Consider the following 11,536-nt stretch of genomic DNA (forward strand, 5'->3'; position numbering starts at 1 on the left):
CCGCGCAGAGGCTGATGGAGTGGGTGAACAGGAGAGACGGAGAGCTCATTTCATGCTCCGCAACGCTTTGAACAGCGCTGATAGCGACGCGTCTCGCAGTGTAAATTCACCTTCTTTCCAAAAAACTATGAATATGGATTCAGTTGTCCTACTCACTTGAACCAATGAGCTGCAACACCCCCCCCCCCCCCCCCCCCCCCCCCCCCGCCAACACACCTCCAGTTATGAGCTGAATATTCATGTCATCACCTGGGGAACAAAGTGGGTCAGTGTGTGAGAGTTCAGTATAAAAGAGTTTATTTGGAAACATGTTTAAAGGTACAGGACAGGTAAGCAGCCCCCGCTGCTCTGCTTCTGAGAGTCTGAAGGTGATGGGGGGGGCTGGCAGAGGCGGCCCATTTGGTTTGTTATCTGCAGTAATCCTCCTGATCAGAACACAACCTGCTGGATCTTTTTTCCTGAAATATAACCGGAGCCTTACACCAGAACAGCAGCCAAACACACTCACGAGGATCTCCTGCACGTGCTCAGAATTTAAAGGCTGGCTTTTTCCTCGAGGCTTCTTTTTTTGTATTTCTGAGTCTCGCGGTGATGACTGCGGTGTTTTCCTGTATTAACCTTCATATTTACTTCTATCTGTGGATCTTCCACATCTGATTGATCCTGATCATTATTATTTTGTATGATTTTAGTTGAACTTGTTTCATTATTTAAACAGACTCTTCTTTATTCAGATAAAATAACTTCCCTGTGCCCTTGCGTTCAGCAGAGGACTCTCAGTTCTTAGAAGCTGTTCCTCAGCTCAGACCTGAGGACGCAGAAACCGCTGGCGGGTCTGTTCTCGGGCTGAAAATCTTTGGTTTTGCGCGTGCATGTGAGCAGTGAGCTGTCCGCTCCTCTGGTCTGCTGCACAGTCCCGTTAAAAGAGGAAGAGGAGGGCAGCTCCTCGTTAAATTAAAGTTACATATGTACAGTCTGCGGGGCGCGCGGCCCTCAGTCGCTGTCCTCCTTGTCCTCCTGGATGGTGGTGGTGGAATGGTTGTACAGTCCCTGCGCCATCAGCTGCAGAGCCAGGCCGTTCTTGTAGCCGCTGGCCTTTTTGATCTTGGCCCGCTTGTTCTGGAACCAGATCTTGATCTGGGACTCGTTGAGGTTGAGCTCCTGGGCCAGAGCCTGCCGCCGCTGCTCCGTGATGTACCGGTTCACCTGGAACTCTGTCTTCAGTCTCTGCAGCTGCTCGGCCGTGAAGGCCGTGCGTGGCCGCTTGTCCTCTTTGCCACTTTTGGACTTTTTTAATTTCCGTGTCCTTGGGCCTGCAGTAAGGGCGAAAGAAGAGCAGAGCGGAAATATGAATATGCAGCGCGCGCTCAGCACAGTGGAGATAAAGGCAAACACACAGTTTTCATGTTCGGGGAAAATTCACACAACTCATCTGCCACGTCACAAACCCCGCGCGGGCCGAGCCTGCTTGTGCACGGATACAGTTACAGGCCGCCAACATCCAAACAAGATCATAATGATTATTATTACTTTATTATTATTTTATTATTATTATTTTATGACTATCATCATCATCATCATTATTATTATAATTATTACTTTATTATTTTTATTATTATTATTATTATTATTATTATTATTATTATTATTATTATTATTATTATTATTGTTATTATCATTATTAGTATTTTAATCACTATAACAACCCTACCTACCCAAATCTGAAGCTTGAGTTTCAAAACTTAATCACATTTTAACTCGTGATTTTATCTATTGTTCTTATTTCTTTCTTTTTTGTTTAAAATTTAAATCATGCTTTTTATTTCTCCTGTTTTAATGTCTCTGTAAATCACTTTGAATATCCTTGTTGTTGAATTGTGCTGCACAAATAAATGTGCCTTACCAGCCACAGATACAACAGTAACATCGTTATTAGTATTATTTTATTGTTCTTACAGGAACCGGATCAGCTGTTCAGCACAAACACGCCCGCGCACAATCACCAGCTGACCTAGCATGATGTTTCTGGACTGTGGGGGAAAGCAGCATGCAAACTGTTATTATTATCATCTTTGTTAATAATAATTAATAGCAATAATAAGCACAGGGCGTGCGCGCGTGTTTGTGTCAGCAGTGATGCTCCAGCTGGGCTTCAGCGCCTCACACACGGATCAGTACAGCAACACTGTCTCTGATAGAAAGGCAGGTTTATTTGTCCATTCAGTCATTCATTCATTTTTTCTTATGAATCATATTTAAATCGCACATTCATTAGAGCTGGACGTAGCTCGTGCTGCGCGCACGGAGAAGAACAAAAAGCGCGGAAACATTTGGACTTCCTGCTCCGACACACTGGATCAAGTTAAATTATTAAATAAATTCTGATGCAGAAAATAAATGTTTCCATGAAATATTTTGATGTAAATTTAAATTTAAACTGCTCACAAATTTATAAACTGATGGATCTGATACTAACACCAACTGCAGGGGGACACGGGCACAATGGGGGGTCACGGTCTGACGCACCTTGATAGAAGACGGGCTCTTGTGTTGTGAACGGAACTTTTAAAGAAGACAGATCCTTTTCATGGATCTCCTGCCCCGGGGAGCGGGCGGCAGATCACGGCCTTCGGTGTCTGACTGCCGGACACAGAACAGGCAGAAGCCCGCAGCAGCAGAGCTGCCTCCGGGTCAATTCTGACAGGACACGGTTCAGTCGGCTCGGTTTGAGCTCTGCTCTCATCTGGGTCCTTTTTTCTTATTTTTCTTATTTCCACAGGTGAGCTGGGAGTCCCACAGAAGGTACGAAAGACCCAATAACTCTAACCGTTCTGCTGATCATTATGTTGGAGTCAGGTGTGTTGATGAGCGCCTTTTTAAGACTGGCAGACTAAAAAAGAAATAAAAACCAGGCATGGAAAAATATCTTCATGTTTGTTTGAATTGTATTTGAATGAACTGTGTCCAGACTGACGTTTCAACGTGACAAAGAAGTATTTTCCTTTATTTAACCAGGAAAAACAACTCATTGAGATTAAAACCTCTTTTCCAAGACTTACCCTAAAATAATGTTTTATGTTGCTCATAAATTTCTATTTGGAGGATTTAATGTGTTCTGACAAATAAAAGGAGTAAATGGAAAAGTATTTTTTTCTTTCAAACACTAAATTAAGATGAGCTGGAATTAAAAACTCCAGGAAAATATCGATGTGACACATAAAAATAACAACAACAATTATAATAGTAATTCGAATTACACAGACTTTGTTTTGCTTGCATAGGTTAATAATTATTATATAAATTATTTTATATACGTGTGTGTGCATGTATATATCTCTATATATAGATATATAGATATATATAAACACACACACACACACACATATATATATATATAAACACAAATATTATTATTATTTAGCTTTATTCTTATTATTTTTTCTACTATTATTATTGTTGTTAAAACAAAATAAAATCTAATTTAACTAAATTTAAGAAAATAAAAAAATAGAATGAAATAAAATAAAATAAAATAAAATAAAGGAGCAGCTCTTGGGCTCGCGGCGGAATGTATTCGCGCATATGTCGCCTTACCAGATGAGGGCCTGTCTGAGTAGCGGGTGCAGTAGACCCAGGCAGGCCACAGCAGCGGCTGGCTCTCCGGTGTGGCCGTCCCAGTCCCGTTCAGGACCACCAGCGAGGAAGTGGTGTTCTCCCCGGCCCCGCTTGTCCTCTCCTCGGCCTTTACGCCGCCGCTGCTCTCGTTGGAGGCCGCGGCGGCCGCGGCTCCTCCGCCGCTCCCGCTGCTCTTTTTGGGACTTGAGGAAGCGGAGGACGACGTGCTGTCACTGCTGCAGTTTGAGTCCTGGGACGGCGTCCCGGGCAGGCTCGGCCTGCCGACCGCCGGGTGCACGCGTTCCCGGCCGGAGGTTTGCGCCCTCTCGCGCGCACTGTGTTCTTTCTTGCAACCAAAGTCCGGCCGCAAAATGTTGTCGATGAAAAAGTTGGTTGTCCTGTGGGCCTGCTGGGCGACCTGTAGAGGCAGTAGGGGCGGTGAGGGCAGGCTGGGGGACGGGGACACGCTCTCCCCCTCGCTGCTGTCCGAGCTGTTCATATCCCGCTGCTCCTCCATCGCCGCCTCTGAAGAACGGAGCTTCTCTTCTCTCAATCCACCTCCACTTTGTAGGTGTGTGTTTATATCCCAATTATGTGCACAGGAAGCACTAACACATGATTATTTTCACTCGGAAATATTGCTGCTTGTTGTCAGAACTCAGTGTGCACATCCTGCCTGAGCGACGACGCCCCGGCGCGTCATGCTCGGGTGAGACCGGCTGTGGCTGCTGCGCTCTGCTCTCACACCGAGGGCTTCTCCCCCTGTTCGACGCTCTGATCCTCACAAAGTCCTCACATCACATCACCGTGAGAGCCCACGCTCACACCCGCCAACCAGGAGCACCAACAACATCTAACGCGCAGCTGGCCAATCAGTGGCCGGGATACTTTTGGACATAAAGTGACGGTGTCCAATAATGTCAGAGGTTTGAGAGCGCAGAGGTGAGCTGCGTGGGAGCGGCGAGCTTCTACAAAGCAAACAGGAGATTATCATGCCTCCTCCTCAGAAGAGGGGAATTATCCTCACGCGCGCGCGCCCGCGGCTGGGATTTTTGGGTGAAATTCAGCTGCTCAGCTTCCAGTTGTTGACTTTTACCTGAACAGGTACAGCAGCGCAGAGGGCCCCAGAATAATTCACCCTGATTAGTTTCCTTTTTGGAAACAGGTTATGTGAGCGAGCGTTATGCACGAGACCAAATGATGCTTTCATTTAGCTTTTTGGGGCCCAGTTATCAGATACAAGCGAACACACACACACAGAAACACGCACGTTGTCAGCCCCTATTGTTTCCAGGCCGAGCTCGGAAGGCACGCGCGCTTATCTCTCAGTGCGCGGGAGGAGCTGCCGGCGGTAATTGATCGCTTTTAATTAGGCTTTATTCCGCCTGATCAGCCGGACGTTCATCACCTGGCTGCGGGAGAAAGGCGACCTGAAGCCGCTGTCACCGCCTCCGTGCCAAGCGCTCCATCACAGCTGCTCAGAGCGGACCGTTGCAGGGATATAATGCAGCACGAGCGTTTCCATGTGTTCATAGAAAAGCTCTCGTGCTGTTCAGAGGAACACTCTGAAGCTGCACGAGCAAACAACTTAATTGGAGTAAATGTCATGCTTCAGCTTTGCTTTATTTGCTGTGATGTGAATCTGCAGGCCTCTCCGTCCGGAGGCCCAGAAGGAAAAACATTTTTTTAAAGTGAGAGCTGGTTTTCTCCAGCGTTCCTTCAGCCTGTGTGAGGATCCAAGGTGCTGCCTGACTCAGTCCCTTTGAGCAAAGCTGCTGAGTGTCATCGAGCTTTGGGAACATGAACTTCATGCTGTTGGTCTCATGAGTTCATGTCTGATTTATTATTTTTTCTTCTACTGACAGCCTCATTCTTATTCCTCTGATCTGATTCATTTCACTCTAACTTGTCGTAAAGCACCCACATAAGAATGATAATCATCATATCGTTGACGTGGCGCGTGTGAGAGCCACTCGCTCCTCCAGCTGAGACCACCTTCCGATGGGCCCTCAGCTCTTCCCTCAGCTCCTCTCATCGGATCAGGGTTTCTGATTCCCAACATCCTAGCTGCTGTGGATGAACATGATGTGTGTGCGTGTGCGTGTTGATAAAACATTATGACTGTATTAAGTTGTTACTCAGACAGAAAGCAACCAGCAGGAAGAACAATGTTTAAACTGGAACTAAAACATCTCTGAGTCAGCAGATATTACATCAATGCGTCAAATGTTTTCATCTCTAAACATCAGTTCTAATCTGCAGCTTTGTGTTACATCTAATAACTAATGGATTCATGTATTAGTATTATATATATATATATATATATATACATATATATATATATATATATATATATATATATTATATGGATATTGGTCATTCTATATTTTTTTAATACAGCGGTGTAAGAATTAGAGGGGCATTATATCCATATCTATAGATATGGATATAAATACATGCATAAAAGCAGCCAAAGCAGCATGATATCAGAAAGCTTACAGTGAGAACTACAAGCTGTATTTCAGCAGCATGTTTACCTGAGATTGCATAAAAGACGAAGAAGTTACAAATTAGAGAAAAATCAAATGAAATAAAAGATTATTATGAAAACGAATTTAACCGCGATGAAGAGGAGGCCGTGCTCCTGAAATCAGACAGAAGATAGGGACAGGAAATGACGTCAGAGTGACATCTGCCTGCCTCAGACATGCAGCATGTGCACAGAACTGTCCCTGAATCAGTTTACTGATGAGGTGTGTTACACATGTCTGACCCTCAGCTCAGAGAGAGGAAATAAAACTTCAGCTTCATAGCTGTAGCTTTTTTCGATCAAAAAGCTCAACTGAAACCTGAGAGAGGCATGGAAATTAAGCATATTATAGATGAACATATAAAAAACAATGTTCAAACAGATGTAAATATAAGAATAGATGTGCATGCTCCTCTTTACCAGCTGGTATTTAGGACTCATATTATATATACATGTCATACTAATACATACAGAGAAATCAGAAGCATGTACACGTCTGCATTCATCTTTTTTTTATTGAATATATTATCCCAACATGTAAAAAAACCAACATGATGCTTTAGTCCAAAGCCAACAAGTTCTGCTTCTGCCACCTCATTAACTGATGGGAATAGTTCAGATCAGCTGATATTCACCACACATTATATGAATAGTGTCTTCTTCTCTGGTGCAGCGGTCTTTCTGGGGGTCTGGTGGGTGCATGCAGAAGCCGGTGAGCAGTTATGTTCAATGAAACTCTGCTGCAGGGGTTCTTCTCCCTCTGTGCTGTGTTTACATCCAGCCTGGAGCGCCCTCTGCTGGCCATGCTGGGTTCTTCTCCCTCTGTGCTGTGTTTACATCCAGCCTGGAGCGCCCTCTGCTGGCCATGCTGGGTTCTTCTCCCTCTCTGCTGTGTTTATATCCATTCTGGTGCGCCCTCTGCTTGCCATGCAGGGTGTAACAGGACGCATCACAGGGAAGTCAAAGGCCCAATCCCATTTCACCCCTTGGCCCTTCCCCTTACCCCTACCCCTCCGTTTTGTGTGTAGGGGTAGGGGTGTCCCAATTCACGTTAAGGCAGAGGCGTAGGGGTAAGAGGGAGGGCTTCGGCCAGGCAGACTACGTTCGAAGGGGTACGATATATTTCCCAAAGTACAACGCGATTACAGGGAGAACGCGAGTCATTTTAAAAATGGCGGAAACAAAGAAAGCACCACACAAATGTAAGTAGCTCTATTTTTTTGCCATAATTTAACTGTTTAAACCGTTTTAGGTTGTGATAACTGCTGTATTGTGTGAGTTTAACATGGTGGCAATGTGTAGTTGTTTTCTGCTATAAACGCACATGGGAAAAGTCGCTATTTACATGGAGTAATCGGTCAATGCATGTGAAGGTGCTGCGAAAGAGTTGTCGTTTTTGAAATTGTAACACGAGTATTTACAAGCAATGTAGTTGGTTAACCATAGAGAAGTTCCTTTTGAGTGACATGAGCGTCATTTCGCTACCTATTATCACAAGTATTCAAATACGTGACTGATTCACAGGGACTCAAGCACAAAGAGCCTGATCAGGTTTAGCGCCCCAAACGAAGATCTGTTTCTAAAGTCATCCCCATCCCCAAAAAGAAGTAGGAAGTCCAATCCCATAATGGATTACCTGATACAGGAGAGCCTGAAGGAGCAGAAGCGCCACGAGCAGAAAACGGAGCGCTTTTTAGCTCGGTTTGAGCGCATGATAGACAAACTTTACGGTGAGTTGATGCGCCATGCACCTATTGTACACACAGCCACCACTACCGCATTCTGACACACCTTTTTTTTTATTTTTTACAATGGATGAAAGTGCATGCTATAATGTCATGTCGTGCCTTGTTCCCCCAGAACATCACTGAGCCCAGCACCTCCGATGTGCCATGCACCTTCGCTCTTCCTGCTCCGGTCATCTCGTTCTCGATGATTGCACTGTTGCCCGTTTATATTCATATTGTTTATATTCTTACTGTTTATTGTCCATATTTGCACCACACACTTTACAGCAGACACTTTAAGCTGTTATTTCTGAAAATAAGCTGCCTTACCAGTCTGTAATGTGAGCCTAATAAAAGACATTAAGGACAAAAGGTTTGTGAGCATGATTATCACATCAACATCATATGAACGACTGGAACGGATATTGGTATGAAGAGATTTATTATACAAGGGATAACAAAAAAATTGGGGTACATGTTGTGGTCCAATCGGCAATAATTTGTAGGATGACCCGTCTGCTGGAAAGAAAAACATGGAAAGATCAGGCTTTCATCCTCCCAAACCAACACATTGATAGCACACACAATGCAGTGCATTTATTTATATCATCAAATCTGAACCTGGTACAAAGAAAACCGCTTCAAAAACGCTTGAGTTGCAAGTTTATTCCAAACGGAACGAGGCGAGTAACAAAGGCTAAACGTTAGCTTATGCTTTCAGCTAGGTTAGCCAGGTTAGGATACTACTCCAATTAATAAATCAGCAAATCCAACGAGACAAGCAAATTGTTTCTATATTACACGATATCACAACTGTACAGTTAGAAGCACTTTCAAACACACACACACATTATCATATTCACACGCCGGCTCTGGAAGCTACCAAAAAGACGCCATTTATGCGGGCTGGACGTGAAAAAGTGCTCACTCACTCGCGTTATTTGCATTAATTTTTCATTCTACATACCGTAACACGATCCAGCAATGCTCCCAGATGTCGAAGACTCCTTCGCCTGATGGCACTCCGTCGATTCGACGCAGATATTTCTAAAAATATTCGAATAGCCCAGGAGACCGCGAAAACCACAGCAGCAGGCATGTTTGTTTATTTCTGGCTAAAGCTGTCGCTTTTGGTTACGTAACAACTGATGGCGCGGACTTATGACGTACGTGAGTGTGAAGGGCTGTCCCAATTCATAGGGGTTACGTTTCAAGCCCTATGCCTTACTGCTCCGTTTGAAGGGACGAGGGGTAGGGGGAAGGGGTAGGGGTAGGGGTAGAAAAATAGAAATGGGATTGGGCCTTAGTGTTAGTGTTAGTGTTAGTGTTAGTATTAGTATTAGTATTAGTATTAGTGTTAGTGTTAGTGTAGGGTTAGGGTTAGGGTTAGTGTTACTGTTAGTGTTACTGTTAGTGTAGGGTTGGGGTTAGGGTTAGTGTTAGTGTTAGTGTTAGTTAGGGTTAGTTAGGGTTAGTGTTAGTTAGTGCTCAGCAGTTGGGTTAGGGTTAGTGTTAATTTAATTAAATTCAATTCATTTTATTTATATAGCGCCAAATACAACAAATGTCATCTCAAGGCACTTAGATAATAAAGTCCAATTCAAGCCAATTGGAATTCAATTCATTGTAATCATAATTATTCATAAAATAATCCAATTCGTTCATATAGAGCCAAATCAAAAACAATTTCCTTGCTAAGGAAACCAACAGATTGCACTGAAACTTTTTCTTTTTCGGTCCAATCTCCCGGCCTGAGCGTGCCTGAGGCGACTGTGGAGAGAAACGACTCCCTTTTAACAGGAAGAAACCTCTGGCAGAACCAGACTCAGGAAGGGTGGCCATCCGCCTCCACCAGCTGGGGTTTGAGAGGACAGAAAGGGGGGAGGGGGCGGCGGCACTGTAACACCATTCAAATCATATCTGTTGGAACAGGGAAACACGAGTTAATGACCACAATAATGTCACATATACACAAAGAGAGTAAAGTGAGGAAATGTGTGACAGATGAGGCCCCCCAGCAGTCTAGGCCTACAGCAGCTTAACTATGGGATGTTTCAGGATCACCTGAGCCATCCCTAACTATAAGCTTTATCAAAAAGGAAAGTTTTAAGCCTGGTCTTAAAAGTGGAAAGGGTGTCTGCTTCCCGGACATTTACTGGCAGCTTATTCCACAAGAGAGGGGCCTGATAACTGAAGGCTCTGCCTCCCATTCTACTTTAAGAAACTCTGGGAACCTCAAGTAAACCTGCAGTTTGGGAACGAAGTGCTCTGTTAGGAAAATATCTTACAATGAGATCTTTAAGATATGATGGAGCTCGGTCATTAAGAGCTTTATATGTAAGGAGAAGAATCTTAAATTCTATTCTGAATTTAACAGGGAGCCAATGAAGAGAAGCTAAAACTGGAGAAATATGATCTCTCCTGTTAGTTCTCATCAGAACTCTGGCTGCAGCATTTTGGATCAACTGAAGGCTTTTCAGAGAATATGTGGGACAGCCCAATAATAAAGAATTACAGTAGTCCAATCTTGAAGTAACAAATGCATGGACTAGTTTTTCTGCATCACTCTGAGACAAGATGTTCCTGATTTTAACAATATTGCGAAGATGAAAGAAGGCAGTCCTAGAAACCTGTTTTATATGCGAGTCAAATGATAAGTTCTGGTCAAAAATAACTCCAAGGTTCCTCACTGTAGAACTAGAAGCCAAGGAAATACCATCTAGAGTAACTATATAGCTAGACAATTTCTCCCTGAAACGCTCAGGTCCAAAGATAACGACTTCAGTTTTGTCTGAATTTAGAAGCAGACAGTTCTGAGTCATCCAGGTCTTTATGTCTTTAAGACATGCTTGTAGTCTGACCAACCTATTGGGTTCATCTGGTTTTATAGATAAGTACAGCTGAGTATCATCAGCATAGCAATGGAAATTTATGCCATGCTGTCTAATAATGTTACCTAATGGAAGCATGTATAAAGTGAAAAGAATCGGTCCAAGCACAGAACCCTGAGGAACTCCATGACTTACTCTGGTGTGTGAGGAAGATTCTTCATTTACAAGAACAAACTGAAATCTATCAGATAAATATGATTTAAACCAGCCTAATGCAGTTCCTTTAATCCCAATAACATGTTCAAGTCTCTGTAATAAGATACTGTGATCGACCGTATCAAATGCAGCACTGAGATCCAACAGGACAAGCACAGACACAAGTCCGCTATCAGAGGCTAAGAGGAGATCATTGATAACTTTTAGTTAGTGTTCGTGTTAGTGTTAGTGCTAGTTAGGGTTAGGGTTAGGGTTAGGGTTAGGGTTAGTTAGTGCCCAGCAGTTGCCCAGCAGTTGCCCAGCAGTTGCCCTGCAGTGAGCACGGGGAGGTTTGTTGGGTTAGTGTTAGTTAGGGTTAGTGTTAGTTGGTGCTCAGCAGTTGGGTTAGGGTTAGGGTTAGTGTTAGGGTTAGTGTTAGTGTTGGTTAGTGTTATTTAGTGTTAGTGTTAGTGTTAGTTGGTGCTCAGCAGTTGGGTTAGGGTTAGTGTTAGTGTTAGTGTTAGTGTTGTGTTGTAAAATTTTTTATGTTAGTTATCCCATATATGCTCTGTTTTTGTATTGATTAAGAGTTTTAAGCAAAGTTGTGCTTTGCTCATTTGTGTGAAGGTCGTAAATTC

General features: G+C 43.6%; 1 protein-coding gene and 1 long non-coding RNA gene across 2 annotated transcripts; one reads left to right on the plus strand and one right to left on the minus strand.

The window, feature by feature from the left end:
* Positions 1-328: 328 nt before the first annotated feature.
* On the minus strand, positions 329-4,360 carry LOC142396066 (homeobox protein engrailed-1-B-like). Its single transcript, XM_075478606.1, has 2 exons — positions 3,595-4,360; positions 329-1,313 (listed from the first exon to the last, which is right to left on the minus strand). Exons 1-2 carry the CDS (start codon positions 4,130-4,132, stop codon positions 994-996), a joined length of 858 nt encoding a protein of 285 aa, XP_075334721.1. The 5' UTR covers positions 4,133-4,360; the 3' UTR covers positions 329-993.
* Positions 4,361-7,126: 2,766 nt separating this feature from the next.
* LOC142396067 (uncharacterized) lies at positions 7,127-8,032 on the plus strand. The gene is made up of 3 exons (XR_012772496.1): positions 7,127-7,347; positions 7,670-7,875; positions 8,006-8,032. It is a non-coding gene; the product is annotated as an uncharacterized LOC142396067 (long non-coding RNA).
* The last annotated feature ends 3,504 nt before the right edge of the window (positions 8,033-11,536 follow it).

Source organism: Odontesthes bonariensis, chromosome 12, assembly GCF_027942865.1.
Source record: "Odontesthes bonariensis isolate fOdoBon6 chromosome 12, fOdoBon6.hap1, whole genome shotgun sequence".
In the NCBI taxonomy this organism is placed as follows: Eukaryota; Metazoa; Chordata; class Actinopteri; order Atheriniformes; family Atherinopsidae; genus Odontesthes; species Odontesthes bonariensis.

Excerpts from the sequence above, each read along its gene's own strand:
- LOC142396066 (XM_075478606.1), bottom strand. The coding sequence starts at position 4,132 with ATGGAGGAGCAGCGGGATATGAACAGCTCGGACAGCAGCGAGGGGGAG. Across the intron at positions 1,314-3,594 it reads CTCAGACAGGCCCTCATCTG|GCCCAAGGACACGGAAATTA; the intron begins GTAAGGCGACAT and ends CCCTTACTGCAG.